General features: G+C 37.4%; 1 protein-coding gene across 1 annotated transcript in view; it reads right to left on the bottom strand.

The window, feature by feature from the left end:
• LOC138173214 (phospholipid-transporting ATPase IC-like) overlaps positions 1–23,649 on the bottom strand; it is a 165,792-nt gene that overhangs the window by 33,549 nt on the left and 108,594 nt on the right. The window contains exons 9-19 of the mRNA XM_069103121.1: positions 20,913–20,995; positions 20,618–20,776; positions 20,180–20,268; positions 18,651–18,841; positions 15,809–16,017; positions 14,801–14,844; positions 14,422–14,578; positions 9,939–10,127; positions 4,963–5,075; positions 1,961–2,125; positions 975–1,086 (exon numbers count right to left, since the gene is read on the bottom strand). Of these exons, the coding sequence (XP_068959222.1) occupies positions 975–1,086; positions 1,961–2,125; positions 4,963–5,075; positions 9,939–10,127; positions 14,422–14,578; positions 14,801–14,844; positions 15,809–16,017; positions 18,651–18,841; positions 20,180–20,268; positions 20,618–20,776; positions 20,913–20,995 (1,511 nt within the window). The remainder of the gene's footprint in view (positions 1–974; positions 1,087–1,960; positions 2,126–4,962; positions 5,076–9,938; positions 10,128–14,421; positions 14,579–14,800; positions 14,845–15,808; positions 16,018–18,650; positions 18,842–20,179; positions 20,269–20,617; positions 20,777–20,912; positions 20,996–23,649) is intronic.

The raw sequence follows: 23,649 nt of genomic DNA, 5'->3' as shown, positions 1-23,649 counted from the left end.
GTATGTGAAGAGCTGAACTGTGTATGTGTGTGTGTGTGTGTGTGTGTGCATTATATATAATTTTTCCCCAATTCCCTGTCAATATAATTTTTTGACATTTGTTTTTTTAAGTTTTGTGTTCCAAATTCTACCCCTCCCTCCCTACCCTCCCTTAGACAATCAAATATAATTTATACATGTGCAATCAGGTAAAATATCTCCATGTTAATCATTTTGTACAAGAAGACTCAAATAAAAGAAAAAAGAATGAAAGAAAAAAAGTGAAAAAGAGCATGGCTCAGTCTGTATTCAAACAATTGACCTTCTTATTTCTGATCAACCAGAGTGAGCTGGCTCAGGTCTTGGGTGTTTTGGGGATGACAAAGCTTCTGGCTGCTTACAGGCAGCCACATGTGAATGAGGAAAAAGCAAATAGAGAAGAGGCAACTGAAAACCCAGGCTCAGGCTTGCTTATGCAAGACACTTGCTTTACCTACCATATGTTGGAAATTCAATATTTCTGCTTGGGGAAAAGGGGATGGAAGGGTGACCCCTCTTCCTTCAACTCTCAACATCACTTGCCATATGGTAAGTAAAAGTGAGACAGAGATAGAGTAACTCCCTTTTAAAAAGTAGTAGTAAACTCCCTTTTCATTCCTTTTTAAAAGACTAATTGGCTTATCACGCTTATTGGCCAGTAAGAGGATTGCTTCGTCATTGCCGAGTTCCTAAGTGCTAAGCTAGCACACTGGTGGGGTAACCAGCAAGAAGGAAACAGGGAAACTCTGCACATCCCCTATAACAGCAGTAGGTATCATGTGCTGAACTGTGTGTTACAGACAAAGTGTTGGGATTTAAGAAAATGGATCAGTATGGGCTGGAGTACTTAGGGATCACTGTAGACATGATATAAATGGAGAAATACTAAAGTGAAAGGCACCGGTCATAAATTTGATGCTGAAATTGTAAACTCATTTTCATACACAATAACTTACCTTTCTTGTCCCCAGTAAGCACCCAGATCTTAATGTCTGCTTTTGCAAGTTTTGAAATGGTTTCTGGGACGCCATCTTGTAATTTGTCTTCAATAGCTGTAGCTCCCAGCAGCTGTAGAATCCAAAAATAATTGTTCAGGAACAAATAGAAATAGCATGATTGAATGTAAAAAATATCAAATTATGAATTAAGAATTATGTACATTAGCTAATGTTCAAGAGTGGGCTAACATCTGACATTAACCAAAGGGCTGGCTAATATTCCATGTTCATGGTAAATTACACACACACACACACACACACACACACACACACAAACACGCACAGAGTTTTCACTGCCATATGAGTAACTTCATTTACTGACTAAAAGACAAATGCAGAAAATGTAATGACAACGACAACAACATATATCAAGTAAAAATTATACTACCGTAGTTTAAGTGAAATCACCAAATTTCTGGGACACTATCTATAAAATAACTGATGTATGTTATGTACTAACCTTAACATGGCAAAACAAATACCATAAACAATATAAAGAATGACCATCATCAATAGCCACGGGGTAAAATCTCAATCATAAACAATATTATTTTCTAGTGTTCCAGCTGATTTGCAGGAATAAAAGCCTTGTCACTCATGCAATAACATTCATGTAATAATAAGCATGTCTTATTTTATGTAAAAATTCCATTTTAATAGGTATTTTTTGTATTTTAATAAAAATATAGATTAAATCATATTTTAAAATGTTTTTAAGAAAAACATAATGTAGTCATTAGATTAGAATGCTCCCCATTTCCCAATTAGCTTAGAAATTTTACTCTTTCCTTGATGATGGCAACTGAGCTTACATGTACTACTTCCATCCCATCATTTTCAAGTTGTTGAAATTATCCTTTCTGTTCACAGAAAATCAAAAGTTTGATACAATAACTACCTTTATTATAATTATAATAGAAAAAATTACTAAAGTTAACACTCACAATTAGATCTTTTTCAATTTCTTCATAAACTCTATCTAGGGCTTCATCTCGATTAGTGGAGGTTACACTGGCAGCCATGAATTTTTCATTCCATTCTGCATACTCATTTTCACTAATTTCTCTATAGCAAAGGCACAATGTTCTAAGTGTCTCATTTGCAAAGACCTGTTTTCATTTAAAAAGACACAAATAATTATTTTGTTTGAGAGAATTTGAAATATTACTTGGCAGTAATGAAATAAGTGAACACAAGTAGTGATTTTATGAGAGAATATGAATCATGTACAAACTAGCTAATAGATGAGACTTAAACATGTGTCTCAAAATTTACCTTTTAAAAGTGTCACATACCTGGCATTTTTATTCAAACATAAAACTAAAGGACCTAACATTCTTCCATCATTCAAATTAGCTAAAGTAAACTTTGAAGTGAAAAAACAAAAAGCTAAAATAATTCCATTAAAAAATTGTCATAAAGATATATTCCTGAATAAAAAAAAATCTTTTCACATAATAAACTATTACTTCCACTAAACCGAACACCAAAAATTCGCAATGATACATCAGGGGCAAAATGATGTTTTAAAGAAAAATCTTGACAACTTTGGTAATGTATTCTTATAAGGCCCACAATGAAATCAACCACATGTGGACCCCCAAACAAGTGACATTCCCTTAAACCAAATACGAAACCATTATCTGCATATTCCCTAAAGTAAAACTTGAAGGAAAAAATATTCAAGAAAATTTTCCATTATGAAGAAATTAAAGCCATTATTGTTTTGAATGGTAATTATATATAAAAATTTACATCTAATCCTCAGTTGAACTCAATTTTAAGAGCTAAATATTCAAGGATGTGTAAAGATGTTGCTAATGTTAATGGTTACCAACAATACTTTGTTGTATATAGCAACTTTTTGAAAACACTTGAAAGTGTGATGTGATGTGGAATTAAGGATTATTTTTAATATATACACTATATATTCATCCAAGGAATTGTCATCCTTCAAAATAGGCACTTTAAGAATTTACATAATTATTCCAATGAAGCTACCATTGCTCATAAAAGTACGAAAGCTTATGAACCACTCAAGAAAATGATATCATGATATTATAATTACAAAAAGAAATAGATACAATTTTATTGAATACAAACATTTAAAATCCAGAAACACTAAGAAATACAGTGAATACATCATAGATGTATCATCATATTCTGCACTGGTCAAACCACAACAAGAATACTGTGCCCAGTTTTGGGCACCACATTATTAAGGAGGGATAGAAGTGTTCCCTACTCTGATAAAAATTAGAGGTAGAGACCCTCCCTCAATCCCCTAAAATTTATGCTAAAATATATATATTTTAAAAAGGTACCCAGGATGATGAAGGATCTGGACATTTTTATATGAAAAATGTCCGAGATGCTGGGAATATTTAGCTTAAAGAAAAGATGAAGTTATATATTTTTCTTATGGCTGACCTGCCATATCTGAAGGCATGGTTTATGTATTGTTTCATGTTTTTATCTCTAGTATCTAGCACAGTATTTGATACAGTATGAACTTAATTTTCACCAACTTGTTTGTTGAGTGATAGCTATTTTCAAATATATGAAAGTCTTTGAAGAAGGAGGGAAAGTTATATTATGTGTAAACCAAAAAGGGGCAGGGGGAGGGGACAGACTAGGAATAATGGACTTCCAGTCTATAATTCACTAATGTGCAAAAGTTATATGGGAGACCTTTTTAATTATTAGAATATGAAAAATCAAACTAAAAAACAACAATAAAGAAAATTACTAACAGAAGAAAAAAATTACTTATATGGAAATGCTTTACATGAGTGTACATGTATACCCTAGGTCAGATTGCTTTTCATCTAAGACAGGGGGAAGAGAAGGGATGGACGGATAGAATTTGTAGCTCAAAACTTAATGTCAATTTTTTTTACATATAATTGGGGAAAAATATAATAAAAAATAGAACAATTGGAAAACAGAATATACTTTCAGTTTAAATAATGAATTCCCCATCAACAGAGGCAGGATGACTACCTCTCAATGACATTGTACAAAATATTTCTTTTTTTAAAAAATTAATTAATTTACTTTTAGTTTTCAATATTCATTTCCACAAGATTTTGAGTTAAAATTTTTCTTCCCATTTCTCTTCTCCTCCCCATCCCAAGATGGTAAGCATACTGAATACCCTTCCCCAAATCTGCCCCCTCTTATATCCCCTACATGCTCCCCCCCTTTACTTTCTTGTAGTGCAAGATGGATTTCTATACCCCATTGCCTATAAGATAAGATATTTCTTTCATGTGAGGCTGGACTAGATGTTCCCTTCCAATTTTTAAGATTCTCTACCTAGTTTAATCCTCAACATTATTCTCCAGACTTGTCCATGAATGACTGTTGTCTGTTAAAAAAAAAAAAAAACTTTCTTAAAGAGTGAAAACTTACAACCATCACAGATAATAAAAATATGTAATTCCAAAGAAGAATTTCCAAAAATGTTTGAGGGCAATAGTAGCACCAATATAGTAAGTATACAGTCTTTCAGAATGACTATTTTTAGGGAAGCAACATTCATTTGGATGAATTATGATGATTAAAAAAAATCACCCTCATTGCCTTATAGTCAATGCATATACATTGTCTTGGTAAACTATGCCTGGGGTGGGTAAAATGGAAATGGTATTAATCCTATTTGGCCTCAGGAACTTTTGTGGAGAGGTTAAGTGACTCATTTAAAATCACCTGGGAATGTGTTACCATCCTGGATTAACACACTGATTTCAATCATCATCTGACAACAGCAAACAAAAGTGTCCTCTGGTATATTATACACATTCCCATGCAGCTTGCTAGTGACAGAGACAAAACTTACATTTTTTTCTCTTAATTTGATTCCACTAGACAATGTTGAATGATGGATATGGTAGTTGGAGTTTAACTTGAGATTATGAAATCAAGATGAAAAAACAAGACTTACATCCAGGGCATCCTGTGTTTCCTGTTTGGTAGGATTTATCGGATGCAGCCGTTCATAAATAACAGTGTCCGCGCCTTTACAATAAAGTCTAATATGACCTTCTGGTGTCCTTACTAATTAATGGAAAAAGAAAATACAGAATTAAGCTAGATTCTTTGAGGCAAGCTTCACATTCATTAAGTTGTCATTATTGGAGAACATTAGTATTAAGATCTGTTAAGGGTAAAACCACTGATAACGACTTTTAAACAATTATGAATCTGTTAAAATAGTCAAGGACTTTTGCCTACAAGGAATGAGCAAACCATTTAAATAAATGGGAACAACTAGCAAAGTGAACATGATAGATGCTTTCCCATTTTTCAGGAGCTAACTTTGTTCTCATTTCCTTCTTGAAGTCTTCCTTGACTGCCAGGCCACCATGATTATTATCAACTTATTTGCATCAATCATTTGGTACTATCATTTACTGCCTTATGATATCTTTTATTGTTATTTACTGATAACTGTTTCTATGGGTGTCCTATTTCTGCAAATAAATCTAAGTTAATTGATGGCAGAGTCCAAGTCCTTTATTTGTTCTGGGTTGCCACAGTGATGACAGCCATAAATGATCAGTACTGAATAAGTGCTTCTTAATACGTAAAGTGCTACACAATTAGATTTGAGCATCTAGAACTTTCCTTTCATAACAAATAAAACAAGAGAGGATTTAAGTATGTTAGCTCAATATCTCCAGGGTAAGTGGAAGTAAATGTGGTATTTGACCCATTTTGGTACCCTTCCTCTCTAACTCCTTTGTATTTATTTTGCATATATTTACACATGTACACATCTCTCTTCATGGGATGTAAACTTGCTGAAGGCAGGGACTTCTACAGCTTGTGTGGATTCTCAGTGCCTAGCACAATGTCTGCACATAGTTGGTGCTCAATAAAGTTTGCTGATTTATTGATTCTGTTCCCTGCTTAGTAAGTCTTTCTCTTGCAAAGCACCATTTCTGGCAGGGTGGGATATGTTTTTTATTTTTTTTATTGTTCATTTTTTTTCATTTTTCAAATGCTTTATTAACTTCTGATTTACATCATTCATTTCCATCAGATTTTGAGTTACAAATTTTCTCCCCGTTTTTCCCCTATCCACCGCCCCAAAATAGCAGTCCCACAGGATATCCCCTCCTCCAATCTGCTCTCTCCCATATTTTCTCCCATACCCCTTTCAACTTTTCCAGTGGATCTCTATGCCTCAGTGCCTGTGTATCTTATTTCCCAATTACATATAAAATAGTATTAATAATAGTGTATATATATATACACAAATATATATATATTTAAACATTTGATTTTCAAAATTTGAATTCCAAATTCATTCCCTTCCTCCCTTGTCACCCACCCTTACTGGGAAGATAAGATAGGTTGTACATGTGTGGCTAATATAAAACAATAACATAGTAGATATATTGTAGAAGACTGACTATATTTCCCTCCCTCCTATCCCACTTCCCACTTATTCTGTTCTCTATTTTGATCCCATCCCTTTTCTTTTTAAAGCATTTGGGGTTAAGTAACTTGCTCAAGGTTACACGGCCAGTTATTTCTGGGTGTGGTGCTAAGTATCTGAGCCTGGATTTGATCCCAGGTCATCCCGACTCTGGGGCCGGTGTTCTTACTCACTGTGCCACCTGGCCACTCCTAAGCAGTTGGGGTTAAGTAACTTGCTCAAGATTATGTCGCCAGAAACACCTGGCCCCCCCCTCCCTCCCCCCCCCCCCCCACTCTCCTGTAAGGAGAGATATCCTATTTAGTGTGTGTCCTTCCCTCCCTGAGTCAAATTCAATGAGAATAAGGTTCACCTTTTCCCTTTTGCCTTCCTATTCTTCCCCTCCATTGTAACCATTTTCTCTTGCCTCTTCTCCATGATAGTTTACCCCATTCTGTCTCTCCCCATTTCCTCTCATTATATCCTCTCTCACGTCTTAATTTCACCTTTTAAGTATCATCACTTCCTATTAAATTGGTCCTGTGCCCTCTATCTATGTATACCTGCAAACATATACACACACATTCACATATGTATTCATAAGCCCATATACCCTCATATATAGACATAAATATATAATTATATTCCTTTCAACTATTTTCATACTGAGAAAAGTTTCATCAGTTACAATTGCTGCTTTTTCCATGTAGGAATGTTAATAGTTCAACTTCGATAAGTTCCTTATGATTTCTTTTCCCTGTTTACCTTCTCATGCTTCTCTTGCTTTTTGTATCTGAATGTCAAATTTTCTATTCAACTCTGTTTTTTTCATCAAGAATGCTTGAAAGTGGGGGCGGCCAGGTGGTTCAGTGAGTAAGAGCACCGGCCCCAGAGTGGGGATGACCTGGGATCGAATCTGTGCTCAGATACTTACCACCCAGAAATAACTGACCGTGTAACCTTGAGCAAGTTACTTAACCCCAATTGCTTAGGGGCAGTCAGGTGGCTCAGTGAGTAAGAGCACTGGCTCCAGTGTGGGGATGACCTGGGGATCAAATCTGGGCTCAGATACTTAGCACCACACCCAGAAAAAACTGGCCATGTAACCTTGAGCAAGTTACTTAACTGCAATTACTTTAAAAAAAAAAAAGAATGCTTTAAAGTCCTCTATTTCACTGAATAGCCATATTTTCCCCTGAAACATTATACTCAGTTTTGCTGGGTAGGTGATTCTTGGTTTTAATCCCAGCTCCTTTGACCTCCAGAATATCATATTCCAAGCCCTTCGATCCCTCAGTGTAGAAGTGGCTAGATCCTGTGTTATCCTGATTGTCTTTCCACAATATTATAATTGTTTCTTCTTGGCTGCTTGTAATGTTCTCTCCCTAATCTGGGAATTCTGGAACCTGGCTATAATATTCCTAGAAGTTTTCTTTTTGGGCTCCTTTTCAGGAGGTGGATTCTTTCAACCTCTATTTTGCCCTCTGGTTCTAAAACATCAGGGCAGTATTCTTTGAGAACTTGCTGGAGGATGATTTCTAGGTTCTTACGTTGATCATGGCTTTCAGGTAGTCCAATAATTTTAAAATTATCTCTCCTGGATCTATTTTCCAGGTCAGTGGTTTTTCCCCATGAGATATTTCACATTGCCTTCTATTCTTTCATTTGTTTGGATCTGTTTAACAGCATCTTGATTTCTCATAAAGTCATTAGCTTCCATTTGCTCCAATTTAATTCTGAAGCAATGATTCTCCTCATTGAGCTTTTGAGATTCTTTTTCCATCTGGAAAATTCGACTTTTTAAGGCATTCTTCTCCTCATTTCCTTTCTGAGCCTCTTTTGTTATTTGAGTTAGTCTATTTTTTAAGGTATGATTTTCCTCAGTCAGGCTGTTGACTCTCATTTCATAATTTTCTTGCATTGTTCTCATTTCTCTTCCCAATTTTTCCTCCACTTCTCTTATCTGCTCCTTAAGGTCCTCTATGGCCTGTAACCAGCTCGTATTTTCCTTTGAAGCTTTTGGTGCAGGAGTTCTGACTTCACTGTCTTCCTCCTGTTCCATGCTTTGATCCTTTTTGTCCCCAAAATAGGAGTCTATTGTTGGAATTTTCTGTCTGCTTTGTTTCCTTTGCCTGGTCATGTCACCCCTCAGTCACTTGACCCCTGGGCTTTTTGCCACAGTAGGACTCTGCTACCAGACAGGGGAGCTTTCATCCCAAACGCTGAGGTTTTCTCAGCTGCTGGAGGTATTAGATAGGTGCCTTCTCTGAGGTCTCCACACACTCTGGCAAGCTGGACACATGCCCCAATACCTCCACCCTTGACTACAATCCAGATCCAAGCAGGTTAAAGCAAGAGTGATTACCCCTCACTCTGGTCGCTTGGTCCCCCTATACTCTGCAGTCCAGGAGTTGAAGCTGCCACATGGGGCTGGCTGGCTTTGCCAGCATCTCAGCAGCCCCGGGGGGCAAAAAGCCAACACACTCCATCTTACTGGGTCCCAAAGTCCAGATGGCACTGACCTCTCACTTTTTCCTTAACGTGTCCTTAATGTGTTGATAATTCTGGAAAGAGCCACAGCTGTTGGTGTTCTGGAGTCCCTCCATCTGGTGGCTGGTCAGACCCGCCATGGCGCTAAAACCTCCTGCTCACGCAGGCCTGGGCTCAGCTCCCAGAGCATTGCGCCGGCCCTGATTCCTGCCGACCTGCTGGGCTGTCCTCAGCGGGAGGTTAGCTTCTCTGTGTCATGTTGTGGGTTCTGCAGCTCCAGAGTTTGTTCAGAGTCCCCTTTGACATGGATTGGGGAGGGTGGAAGCCGGAGCCGCTCAGAGGTCGTGCTTCTTCTCCGCCAACTTGACTCTGCCCCCTATTTTTTGATTCCTAATCACATTTTGTTCCCAAGCGGAACGCCTTTGCTTTTTTGCCATCTCCTTGAAAGGAGTGGAATATACACATTTCTGTTTAAATATACATTTAGAGCCCAGAGGCTCCCTCCCACAAGAAATTTAACACTTTAAAATACTGTGTTCTCTTTCTATCCATTATCTTACATGCCCAAGGTCAATACCCAGGGTCCTGAATCTGTTTGATGCCAAGAACATCCAACAGAATGAACTGACTCTTATACCCTGTAGCTATCAGTGTAAATGGGGCCTATGTAATATACGTGATGGGAAAAGTAACTGGAAGTACCCTGATATAGGAAATTCCCAAAGGAGGAAAATCTCCACCAAAATAGGTCGGAAACTTCTCTGCCACTTAGTCTTTTTTTTTTTAACTAAGTGTCTTAAAAGGTTAAAGAATGAAGGAAAAAAATATAAATTTAACCTGTTTCAGTAGAGGATTTGAAATTTCCCATGAAATTTCCCAAGCAATTAGTTTATCAAATGCTTTTACCATGGAATCCAGCTAAATTAGATTATGGGTACATAAATTAGCGATTATAGAATGTGCTTTAATGGTACTTCTTTGAATAGAAGACTTTGAGTGAGACTTACCAATTATGGACATTCTCTTTCGATCACTGTTAAAATCTAAGATAGCCAGAACGTTGTATGTCCTTTCTGTTCCCATCTCACTTATCGTGATTGTGTTCTGTGTTCTTGCAAGGAAGACAAAACCAAAGTTTCGGGCAGCCGTGACCAGAGCACCTTCATCCGGAGAGGCTGCCTGGTAGTTGATCTGCCCTAGAGTGAGATATTGGGAGAGTGAGAGATGTGGAAGAGAGAGACACAATTAGAGAGTGTGGGTGGAGAAGCCAGAAGATATGTCAGGAGTGAATGAACAGATACAGAGGCAAGTGAAATGTTCCATACCAAGTCTGTGCACTTTTTTTTTAATATCACCAAGAGCTTGTTGCAGGGTCTTAAGTTCAGGGAGCTGTGTTAACATATTTATATAACATAAAATATGACTCAGTTGATACCTGATCCTGATGTTCAGAAGGCTTGGTTTCCAATAGGAATACTGATTCATGTCTCAGGGAGCATCACTTATTGCTATCTCCTCCTTTCAAAAGAAAGGGCTGAAATACACAGAAGAATTACCTACCTCCAGAAGCAGGGCTTTCTTCACTAGATACAAAATAATGTAATTTCTCACACCTTCTGGCAACCTTATTTTGATATTACCATCAATTAGCAAGTGACATGGATAGGAGCAAGCTATATTGTGATAAATCGATAGGAGTGGTTTGAAACTCCTGACTCCCTCCCTACAAAAATGTTCAAACTTCTACTGTAAAAAAAACAAAATCACTTGGCCCTTCCCTCCCCTCAAGCTACTGTTCCATGTATCTCTTACTTTTCACTCACAACTTCCAGAGTCACCAGCACTAACTGTGCTTTCTCACCAGTCACTATCTCAAGCAGAAGTCTGACTTTTAATTCCATTGTTCCACTGAAACTACTCTCTCAACAGTCACTCATGGTCATGCTGAACTGCTAAATGCAATAGCTTTTTTTCTCAATACTTGGTCTCTCTGCCGCTTTCAACACTACTTACAACCATCTGGTCAGTCTTCTAGATACACTTTTTTCCCTTTGCTTCTGCAACACTGTTCTCTCCTGGACCTCCTCAAAAAGAGGTCTGACTAATGTGGAAATGTTTTACATGATTGCATGTGTATAAACTATATTGAACTGCTTACCATCTCAGGGAAGGGGAAAGGGAGGGAAGGAGGAAGGGATAGAATTTGGAACTCAAAACTTAAAAAAAAAGTTTAAAATATTGTTCTAACTTGTAATTCGGGGTAAATAAAAGATTATATTTTTTCAAAAAAAGAAGTCTGACTCCTCTTTCCCAGTCTTCCTTTCTGAGTCATCATCTCTCCCACAATTCCAACAAACTACAGCACCAGCTGTTCCCCACATCTGACTCTCAGTCTCCTATTTTCTTGCATTCAAGCAGGACACAATCCTCAAGCCTAGAAAGCGATTTTTCCTTGATTCGACCTTCAGAATTCTTCTCTTCCTTTAAAACTCATCTTAGATGACACCTTCTCTTTGAAGTCTTATCTGTTCTCTCCCTCCTCAAATGATTTTGTCATTAACAACAGTGTGCATGTTGTATCCCTTCTAAAGTATGTCATCTCCCTGAAGGTGAGGACTGTTTTTTGTTGTACACATATCCCTTCCACATGGGGGGCTTAGGGGCATCCTACCCCCGCAATCTGGAAAATCTGTGTAAAATATTTTTGGTTTTCCTTTCGCACCAGAGAGGAAGTATGAATTATCATGGTATTAAAAGATGAAATATGTAGATATGATACAATATTATAAATATATTTTATGCATTTCTAAGTTTCTAAACCTTTTCTGTGTCATTTGCTGGCCTTCATGTGTCATCTGTGGCTTCCAAAAAACTCCCCCAAAATACCCATTTAATTTTTTTATGCCAACCCATGATACATAGAAATTGTGTTGGGGAAATCATGATATGGAAGGGATAACTGCAGTATCTCTAATGCCTTCCATATGTGTAGGCTTTTAACAAAGTTCTATTGAATTTAATCAGATTTAGAATGGAGAAATAGATTATAGCTTGAGGCAACAGGGAAGGTTTTCTGAAAAAGATGGCACCAGATTTTGATCTTGAAGAAAGACAAGGATTAACAGGCAATCATGGGAGGAAAAATCATTGCAAGAATAGAAGACAACAAAGAGACACTTATCACAGTGCCCAGCGTGTAACAGATGTTTAATAAATACAAAGTGACTGACTGACATGATAGTTAGGGTTTAGGGAATGATGAATAGTTAGGTTTGTCTGAAATGTAGAACGCCTGAAGGTACTCAGTATTTGTCAAGGTTGGAAAGATAAATTGGGGCTGGTGCTGATGTGAAGGGTCCTAGGTATAAAGTAAGGATTGCTGTGTTCAGAATCGTACTAGATAAAGGTGATTCTAACAGCAGTGTGAAAGATAGAATGAGGTATGGAGGGTTAAGAGGTAAGATTAACTAGCAGTATTATGGTAGTTCGGTAGAGAACCAACTAGGGCCAGAATTAAGAAAGCAACAGCACTAAAAACAGAAATGATAGATCAGAGGCAAGAGGCACAGTGAAGGAAAATGGGACTTTTTGGATTACTGAATGTGGGGACTGAGGTAGAATAAAAAGTTAAAAATCATAAGATCATCAACTGAGAGCTGAAAAGAGTCTTAGAGATGATCTTCTCAATTCCTGAATGGTTGATCCAAAGCATGTCATGACCCCACCCCACTTCTGGAGACCCCTGATCTAGTCAAACTCCTCAGTCTGTAGAGCTCAGGAAACTGAAGCCGGCAGAGGTCAAGTGATTTATCTAAGGTCACAAGGTAATAAAAGGAAGAGTTAATATTTGAATTCAGGTTCTCTGACTCCTGACTCTGACTCAGATTCGGTGAGCTTTCCATTATGCCACAAAGACTCCAGGTTTTTTCAGCTTGACAGAGTGGTTGTATCAATCAACAGAAACAGGAAATTTAAGAATTACAGAATTTGGATGAAAGATAATGAGGTTCTTCTAGACATGTTGAGTTTAAAATGAGAAAAAAATCCTATTACTGTCTACTCAGGTTTCTAATTTCATTATGCAAAGTCTCTAGGGCAGGGGTGGGGAATCTGTGGCCTTGAGGCCACATGTGGCTTTCTAGTTCCTCAAGTGCAGCCTTTTGATGAAGTCCAAATTTTACAGAACAAAGCCTTTCATTAAGGAGATTTGTGCTGGGAAGTTTCAATTCAGACAAAGGGGCACAGTTGAGAACCTAGGGGGTCATGTGTGGCCTGGAGGCTGCAGGCTCCCCACCCCTGCCCTGGGGAATTTAGAGTAAAACATGGGACCTTCATCTTCACAGAACTGTGGTCTTCCTTTGAGAATGATTCATAACCACCAAGGAAGAAACTCCACAGAGGTGTGTGTGTGTGTGTGTGTGTGTGTGTGTGTATGTGTTTTAAAGTATCATCAATTATTCAAAGCCAGAGAGCCAGGTGGCTTTATGACATTGTACTTTGTCCTTATTCTGTGAAGAGATGTCCAGTCAAACAGACTTTAACCTCTCCTATGACTGAGCTGGTATCATCTGTTTGCATCACTCCCCACCATGATCTCTGATAACCCCTTTCCATTTCTCGACCTCAATTTTAACTCTGAAAACAGCTTTTATTAGACTCCTTAAATTCATCAGAAGAATAGTTTACTTTGGAATTTATGGATTGATAACACTCTCTGTCACTATTTATTTAGCATTTAAACTTATTTCATTCCACACAATTTATGCCCTATTATAGATAAATGAAATCAGTGACAAGTAAATACTGAAGTGTTTTTGTTGGCTATATTGATTAAAGCATGAACGTGAGAATACTTTACAAATAGACACAACTTATGCCTAAGCACAGAGAGGCAAGGGGACTTTTTTGCTCCTTTTCTCATACCAGGGCTCTATGTTATCATGTCTATATCCAATGATTTCAAATGGCTACCATCTGTCAAGGATAGATAATTTTTTTTACCTTTTTTTTGAAGGGGGGAGGGCAGGGCAATTGGGGTTAAGTGACTTGCCCAAGGTCACATGGTTAGTGAGTGTTAAGAGTCTGAGGCTGGATTTGAACTCTTGTCCTCCTGACTTCAGGGCCCATACTCTATTCACTTCGCCACCTAGCCATCCTAATGATGGATAATTTTACATTTTAAATTTCCTAATGTGATCTTAGACAACCAGTAGTCATAACTTTAAAATAGTCCTTAAATGTAACCATATTTAGAAATGAAGGCTTGAAGAAGAGGGTAGATTTTAAACTCAAAGGCTGAAATGTTTTATTTCTTGGAATCTTTTATACCTTATATAGAGAGTAAAAGCTCAATAATTATTTTTAATTAATTAAACTCTTGAGAAATTTGCTGTGTATGTCATTTAAATGCATTTAAATCTTCACTATGAGGTCTACAGAGTAGATAATAAATTTTCAGGCTCTCTTAATGCCAGTGAAATGCTTACTTACCATTAGTTCTATCCACCATGACAGTGTGACAGATTGCAAGCAAAAAGAAGAAATGTCGAACTTCAGACTCTTTCCCTGACTGGATTTGTTCAATCAGATAATGGTCATAAAACACAAGCTTTCCATCTGCATATGTATTCCAACTAAAATCAACTTCCTGGGGTGAGGGAAGAAAAAATGCTGAATATGAAAATGCCAAACTAAGAGCTTCAATGAAGCTTAAATTTTCATTCTGAGTTACTTTTTTTTTTTGCCTAAAAAACAATCATTGTATAATTTAAATGTATTTTTAAACACACAGAAATATTGACAAGCTAACATTTGTTCCCAAGTAAAATGTCAACAACAAATGACCCTTGAAGGAAGTGAAAGAACTCACATCCATCCTGCTGTGGTGATTCTGGGATAGATCCCGGTGGTCTCCTGAAATAAGAGAAAATATTAAAATAACAAGCTAAATCAGTACTTGTGTGCAAATATATATACACACATATATTTTCCCCATTTTTTATTGTGTTTTATGTATGTTTTATACGGTTTTGTTAGAATTTACAAATGTGCTTCTGTTTCTTCTGTTTCATTAAATTATAACCATCTTGAACGATCACAATTTTGTTCACAGCATCACAAGACTTTGTTCAGTCTAATGCGTTGACTATAGAAAGCAATGCAGTATAACAGAAATAACGCTTGTCTATGAGACTGGACACATAGGTCATAAGAGTCTCAGCTTTATTAGTCAATAACTGCGTGTGCCTTTGGGCAAATCACTTGACTTTTTCATTTTAGTTTATTTATCTGTAAAATGGAAATACCTGTTCTACCTACTTTTCAGGATTACTAAGTTGTATAAAAGTACTTTGAAAAGTTTAAACCCGTATGCAAACTTGGAGTATTATGTGGTATATTATTAATTAAACTTAACCACCAACTTATTCCTTGTACCTGCCAGTGAGTGGCATCATATTCCTGGGTGGTGGCTGAAGCTCAGAGCAAGAAAGAGATCTTATTACTACCAAGTTCCCTCTTATCCCTTATTTTACTCTGTATAGAGGCATTTAGGTGGTCCAGTGGGTAAGAACATTAGTCTTGGAGTTAGGAAGAAATGAGTTCTAATCTGGCCTCAGACACCTAATGTGAGACACTAGGCAAGTCACTTACTCTCTCTTTCATCCTCAGTTTCCCCATTTGTAAAATGATGATAATAACACCATCTACCTCACAGGGCTGTTGTGAGGATCAAATGAGAGACAACGTGTCACAGCACTTTGCAAAATTTAAAGTGCTACCTCAATGCCAATTGTTATTATTATGCCCAGTGCTGCCTAGAGCTCTATCCACAATACATCTCCCACAAATGTTCAGTGAAATCATGGCTCATACTTACCATATATTTGTCCATTTATACAGCACTTTTTAAATGTCATGATATTCTGTGTTAATGTTCCTGTCTTATCAGAGAAAATGTAATGAATCTGCCCAAGCTGTTCATTCAGTGTGGTTGTTCTAGACTTTGCTGGTGTGTCCTTCTCCGGATAATACATTTGTAGGTCCCAGTTTATGAAATAACTCTGTCCAAGACGAATAACTTCAACACTAGAAACAAAGGAGTCACACTTGTTGGACTGCTCAAAAACAAACTGCAGACATTCCACAGCAGCTCAGCCATTGATCTCTTTCTACTCACACTTAGCTTGGTTCAGGCTTTCATCTCCTCTCCTATGGTCTTCTTCTATTCCTCATATTCAATACTCCATATTTCATCTCAGTGCCAATGAGCTAGTTGACTGTCTCCATGCCTGGCATAATTCTTTCCTCACCTCTGTCTCCCTCAACCTCTTCTTTCTTCTAAAGCTCAGCTCAAACACTCCTTTCTTTATCAAACTTCTCCTGATCACCTACCTGCTAATACTACCCTGATTGCCTTGCTTTGTATATTTGTATGTATCTTATATATGTTTATTTATATGTTGTCTCCCCATTAGAATGTAAGCTTCTTGAGAACAGAAATTTCTTTGTATCACCAGCACTTGGCATATGTGGGGCATAATAAGCACTTGAAAAAAAAAGCTTATTGAAGGCATATGTACAAATTATTTCCTCTAGTAGGCTATAAACTCTTTAAGGATAGTAACTGTTTTATTTTTGCCTTTTTATCCCTAACACCAAATATATTGCCTGGCATATAGTAGGTACTCAACAGATTCTTTTTGATTGATTGATTAGCTAGAGGGCAATTACTTTAATTTTCTTCCAACTTAGTGTCATATAGATTCAACTAAGAAATGCCTCCATCAGAGTATTACTGGAAGTGATGACAATCTCTACTCCTTCCTTCCCTCAAACTGTATCTAAGACAATTTATCTTGGGACACGCCATTCCTCAACTCAAATGGGCTGAGGAAAGTAGTGCTGATCAGATTGCAGAATGGCGGTATAAATGCCTTGGGATAAGTATGAGCAGAAAAGGAAAGGTCCTTTAAAATGAGTGTCGCCAAGGTTAAAATATCTGAAATAAGGGATAGTAAGGGAATCTTAAAAACATTTATGGAGTCTAGAATTTTAAGTACATCTCAGATAGAAATAAGAAAGCATTCAGAGCCATCAGCGACTAGGAAAAGGATGTCTCTAAAATTGCTGAGGAGAGAAAAATAAGTTTGAGAAAAATAGAAAATTCATGTATTCTCATAAAGTAAATATTTCATTGGATTTGTTCTCTCATTCTCTGTCTCTGTCTCTCTCTCTGTGAGTCTGTCTCTTTTTCTCTCTCTTTATCTCTGTTTCTCTCACCAAATACTGTGTACACCCATTTTATTTCTGCAATATGTACTATGCCATATACCCCTGAACTGTAATGGGTTTTTTTTGGGTTATATCTGTCTCCCTTAGTGCTTACCATGGTGTGCTCTGCACACAGTAGGCAATTAATAAATACTATTGATTTTAATGTATCTGCAGTACTTACTACACAAAACCATAAAAGGTATAGACAGATATCTTCCCAAACAATCACACCAGAGATGAGTTGAGATTTCTTACTATACAGAGACCTGATCCAGAGCTTTACTTCATATGAAAAGGATGACTGTAATTACATACAATGAAATACAAAACAAGACAAATATCACCACATGTAATTAAAGAGCACTATGCCCATCTGTCCCTGGACTATTTATTAATTCAATTTAACAAGCATTTAAAAAAAATTATGTGCCAGGCACTATAGTAAATATTAAGAATCTATGCTCTAAGTAGAAAAGTATAGGGCGGCTAGGGGGTGCAGTGAATAGAGCACTGGCCATGGAGTCAGGAGGACCTGAGTTCAAATCCGGCCTCAGACACTTGACATACTTACTAGCTGTGTGACTTTGGGCAAGTCACTTAACCCCAATTGCCCTCCAAAAAGCAAAAAAAAAAAAAAGTAGAAAAGTATAAACCCAAGGCATGATAAGACCCTGCCCCCAAGTTATTAAATACAAAACTAACATAAAGAGGAAATTTTGGAAATAAAAAAAAAGAAAATTACCAAATGAAGGCAATGATTTTTTTTGTGGGGGTAAGATAGGGCAATTGGGGTTAAGTGACTTGCCCAAGGTCACACGGCTAGTTTTGTGTTAAGTGTCTGAGGCCGGATTTGAACTCATCCCTGACTCCAGGGCTGGTGCTGTATTCACTGCACCACCTAGCCACCCCTAGCAATGATTGTTTCAGAGACATGAGGTACTTTGTAGTTTCTTAAGGAAGGTGAGGAAAAAAATTCATTTGTTTAACACTACATCAAAAGGTGGTAAAAGAGGCAGTAAATATTTGTCAAAGTGAAAAATGAGTTACAAATGTGAGAAAAAACAAGGCATAGAAGAGCCATCCCCCCCAGAGAGCTCTTACAAAGCCACAGTTAAGAGAGACATGCTTCAGAACAGCGTGTGCCCAGAAAACTGACACAAGAGCAGGAGACACCAGAAGGTTTCAGGGATGAAACAGCCCTCACCTCACCCCTCCAAAAGGTAAGAAATGCAATCTCCTCACCCAACACTGATTTCAGTTTCTAAGCCTGATTATGAATATACTTCAAAGCTCAACATATTAGGGGATTTTTCATAAGGGGAAAACGTTTTTTCTATGTCATGAGAGAGCATTTAAGTAAATTAGTATAGATGCCCATTTAATAATAAGTTGCATACCTTCTCATTAAGCTTAAAGCAAGAAAACAAAAAAGGAGACTTCATTACCTGACATAGAGGGAGATGGGTACCATGGTGTTCAGAATAATGATGTAGCCCCAGAAATTAAGGAATCCGCGATACGAAGGTGTGTAGTCTTCTCCATCGTACAGGTACCAAGAATAATTACCAACCTGTGCTACCCAGTACGCGTGCCCAATGGCTAGGCCAGCAGAGAGGAGGATAAGGACCACAAAAATCTAGAAAGTGAAACATTTACATGTATTACTCAGATCTGCCTTTGGCCAAGAACGGGTCCAAGCTAGACTCCCAGTCCTGTCTGCTCAAATAGCTTGGCTTATTCCTTTATTTATAAATATTGGAAATATCCGTAAATAAAAAGAAGCACAACAGTGCCATAACACTTTCCTTTGAAGTTTTACTTGGTTTCTTCGATAATTGCTAACGGTATCCGATTTGCACTCCTCCCCTCCCCCCCAAAATACAAAACTCTGTTTCTGTTGACCAGTTGTTTAGTCACGTTGGACTCTTTATGACCCCATGGACCATACAGTCCCTGGGTTTTTCTTGGCAAAAATATTGAAATGGTTTGCCATTTCACTCACCAGTGGATTAAAGCAAACAGAAGTTAAATGATTTGCCTACAGTCACACAGCTACTACATATCTGAGGTCACATTTGAACTCAGACCTTCCTGACTCCAGGCCTGGCACTCTAACCACTGAGCCATATGGATGACTCTATTAATAAAATTTTATTGAAATGTAATTCTGCATTAATAGAAGTGACCCTAGATTCTCAAAAGCTATACCCGTGAGGTATAAACTCTTTCCAATCCGGAAAGGTTTGGTGGAAAGGGCAGCTATATAGTACAGTGAATAGAGCTCTGCGCCTGGAGTCAGGCAGACCTAATTTCAAATCAAGCCTCAGATATTTACTAGTTGTGTGGTTCTGAGCAAGCCACTTATCCTCTATCTACCCCACTTTTTTCAACTGTAAAATGGGGATAATAATAGCACCTACTTCCTAGGGTTCTTGTGAAGATTAAATCAGCTAATTTGGAAAAGTGCTTAGCATAGTACCTGGTACATCCTGGGTACTATGTAAATGCTAGCTATCATTAATTATTAAAGGTTCAATATTGTCTGTACCAAGTTTAGACACACTCCAAATACACAGGTTGGTCAACAGGTAATGAAATTTTTGGCCATGGCAACTCAAGAAGACTATCTACTAAGCTGTACAGGTTGGATCATGGAACAAGGTAAACTCCCATACTGATAAAATCACAGAGCTTCTCCTTCAAAGAATCAAACGTTGAGAATTAAAGGAATCTTAGAGGTTATCAAGTCCAATCTCCTCATTTTGTAGATAAGGAAACTGGAGAGTTCGTGAAGTTAACTGCTCTAAGCTTACCCTGATAGCAAGGGGCAAAGATGGAGTATGAACCAAAGTCCTCTGACCCCAAACCCAACAATCTTTCCATTGTCCTTCGCTGATTATTGGAGCTAATATTGTTTTAAAAATTACTTGTGTAATAAGTTAGCTTTTTGAGCAGTGAAATAAAAATATTTTACCGTGTAAACCATGTAGTTCATCAAGTAATCAATTTTAGTCCTTTTAAACCTGGTCTTCCCACTGTTTTTCATGATTTTGGTGTCAGCTCCTAAAAAAATAAACAAACCCCAAATTTAATGTGATCAAAATGTGAAAAATAACAATTATATACCTGTTCATCCTTATGTTTTTGATGTTGAATGAGCAGGGAGGAAATACTTTGTTCTTCATTTCTTTTTTTTGTTCTGTTTTTTGGAGGGGGGAAGGCAGGGCGATTGGGGTTAAGTGACTTTCCCAAGGTGACATGGCTAGTTTTTGTGTTGTGTCGGAGGCCACATTTGAACTCAGGTCCTCCTGACTCCAGGGCTGGTGCTCTATTCACTGCCCCACCTAGCTGCCCCTGTGCTTCATTTCTATTATTCACTTCAGATTATTAATGACATGAAAAAACAAAGTACCTGCAAAAATGACCAAACCATGGCAGAAATCAGTATTTCTAATCACACAGCCACGCAGCAAAATTTTATCTGAATCCAAAGAGTAACTTGTTTTTCTCCAGAATAGTGTTCCTGTAAACTTATCTAGTCGATTATTTGGTTCTTCACACTCAACAAAACCTATGTTGAAAAGAAAAATTTCAATCTATGTAAATGTTTACATGTAGCATTTCATACAAAATTTACTGTTTTTAGAAATTTTAGAAACAGAAATTATCTATCGAAATTGCAGCAGGAAGAGCTATTTTATACAAACCATCAAATGCTGCCAAGGCACTCTCTTTTTGGAGATACCGATCTGTTACTTCAAGTGACATTTTGAACTTTAAATTTGTTTCTCTAGAGGGAAAAATTAAAACAAAAAAAAAATTAGTTGGACCAAATTAGTAATTTAAATGGGATATACTCATAAAGGAAAACAGCAGTAAAAAAATTATTTAAAATCTTACACTCTTTCATTACTTAGTCATATTCTTTCTATATTAAGAATCAGTAACTTACGCTCAAACCAGTAGGTTTCCAGTGGCTTACATGGTCATGTGCCCTAGGTCTGGTCCTATTTCCTAATTCCAATTTTAATTGGAAGCTTTGGAGAGGGGAAAAATAAGTGGTTCACTGAACTGGAGCCAAATCTTTCGCATACTAATACCCAATTCCCTTTGTAAATAGCCTTTTCTGGGCTAGTATGTGGACAAACATTCGAACATTTCAAACTGTCAACTGACTAGACTCGGCAGTTAGTCAACTGCAACTTCTCTCTACCACCTTCCTGCTTGGTTAATGTTTCTCCTATTTATCCCAAACTCTGAGGATCCTTCGTAAACTAAACTCTTAATATTTTGCCATAGTCATTAGGTATGCAATCGTGATGGGGTTTGTTTGGCTCTATATTCAAAAACGAAACTCAATTATTTCCTATCATCATTCGAAAGGAAATAATTTTCTTTTTGGCTCAGTTTACCTGAGAAGGTAAGGGCATAACTGTTAACTATGATACTTTATATTTAGACTACACCAAAATATGATATATAATGAAAACTGGGGAAGGCCCTAAAAACATGGAAAAGATATAGATCGACACAGCTTTGCAATGAAATATGCTTTTTACCTTCTAGCAACATCTCTTATTCAGAATTTTATTTCAAAATTTCCATAAATATTAGCTCATGTAGTTCTGCCTATTAGGCAGGTGGCTAACTGGCTTTAACACAGTCTAATAGGCAGGGCATGAGAATTTTTTTCATACTTATAAGTAGCAGTAGTAGTTTTTTCAAAAGATTTCTACTCAATTACTAAGAACTGAAATTATTCACATATGTTATCTCATTTGACCCTCCGAATGACCTTCTGGGACAGACAAAACAGGATCACAAAATCACAGAATTTTATATTGGAAAGGACATCAGCAGCCATTTTATTCAATCAACACTTGAAAGTAATCTCTATTGTAAAGTCTTGGCAAGTGGCCTTCCAGTCTCTGCTTGAAGACAGATCTTCAAAGAGGAGAAACCTAACAATAAAGTATTGTATATAACAAACAAGCAGAATTCTCCTTTCATCTGTCAGCCCTTCAAATACTTGAAGCCCAGTTAATCATGTCCTCCCTGAGCCTTCTCTTTTCCAGACTGTAAATCCCTAGTTCCTTCAATCAATTTCCATTTGACATGGACTGAAGGCCCTTCCGTCCTCATCCTGGTTACTAGGAGGGAAAGACACAACAGTGAGAAAGAATTTTAGCTATACAGATGTCTGCTAGGACTCTTTGCTGCTAAAGGTAGATCAACTAACAAATTCCTGGCTTTCCTTAATACTTGTTTCTTCTTTAAAAAGCAGAGGAAGCAACAAAGAGAAATTATATTCTGGATCTCATTCTGATATATAGAGAATATGTTGCTTCTGAAGGAAAAATGACCAGAGTCTTGAGAGGAACTGGTCATGGGATGATAGATAAGGTGGCGATTGCCACATATACTCTAGGATTTGGGAGCCTGAATTTCAGAGTTCAAAGAAAGCATAGGGATGCTCCCAATGCCTAGGGGCCTAGAGGGAAAATTAGCTCGAGGGATAGTATATTCTCAAAAATGAAATTTTGATGACAACATAAACTATCCCACTAAGAAAAAGGGGATCTTTTTAAGTTGGCCTGTGGATAAAAGGAAGCTCGAAGAAGACCCAGAATTACAGGATGTGGTGGATGAGAATGTGATGATTGAAAAAAAAAGAGTTGCTATTCAACTAACAACTCAATTTTCACTTTCTCTTCTTTGGAAAATGACCCACAGATTGGGATGTACAGAATCAAAATTTTTAAGAGGTAGCTGAAACCCAGGAAAACTGAGGAGGTTGTAAGAGCATGTGGCTACCTCAAACAGGTATCAACGCATGGGACAACATGCAAAAAAGGGTGACCAGGGTGGTGAAGGAATTAGAAATTGTATCAAGAGACATAGCTGAAGAAAATGCAGTATATAGCTAGGAGAACAGAACAGTTAGAGGTAAATCGATAGCTATCGTCAAGTATCTGAAGATAGCTATCATGTAGAAGGACAATTATACTCATTTTGGGTGGTTTCCATGGATGAAACTAGGAGTCATGACTAAAAAGGGTTTTTTGGGGAGAGGAGAGAAGTTCTGGACCTGTGGTTTCATCTCTATAAAGCACTCCCAATAAATTACTTCCCTCCACCCATGCAAATCAGTAACTTGTCTATAACTTTTAGTCTTAGAAGAGTAGCCTGGGACACTGAGAGGTTATGTGACAATACAGAATCACACAGTTAGTATATATCAGAGGAGGGACTGAACCCAGATCCTTCAGAGGACCAACCAAGGATGGTCCTCTGTTCATGATACCCTCTCAACTTAAGAGTTAGATGACCAAGCGAAGTTAGAATTCTACACTTGCCAAGGGAAAGTTACATCAAGACAAATATTGGTTCAATGTATGAGAAAAATTATTCATAATTTAACAGTTCAAAAATGGAATGGGCTTA

Source organism: Petaurus breviceps, unplaced genomic scaffold (assembly GCF_028583685.1).
Source record: "Petaurus breviceps papuanus isolate PSGF00001 unplaced genomic scaffold, PetGlider_PUasm1.0 129, whole genome shotgun sequence".
Lineage (NCBI taxonomy): Eukaryota > Metazoa > Chordata > Mammalia > Diprotodontia > Petauridae > Petaurus > Petaurus breviceps.
This window is presented reverse-complemented; position numbering and strand designations above follow the sequence as displayed.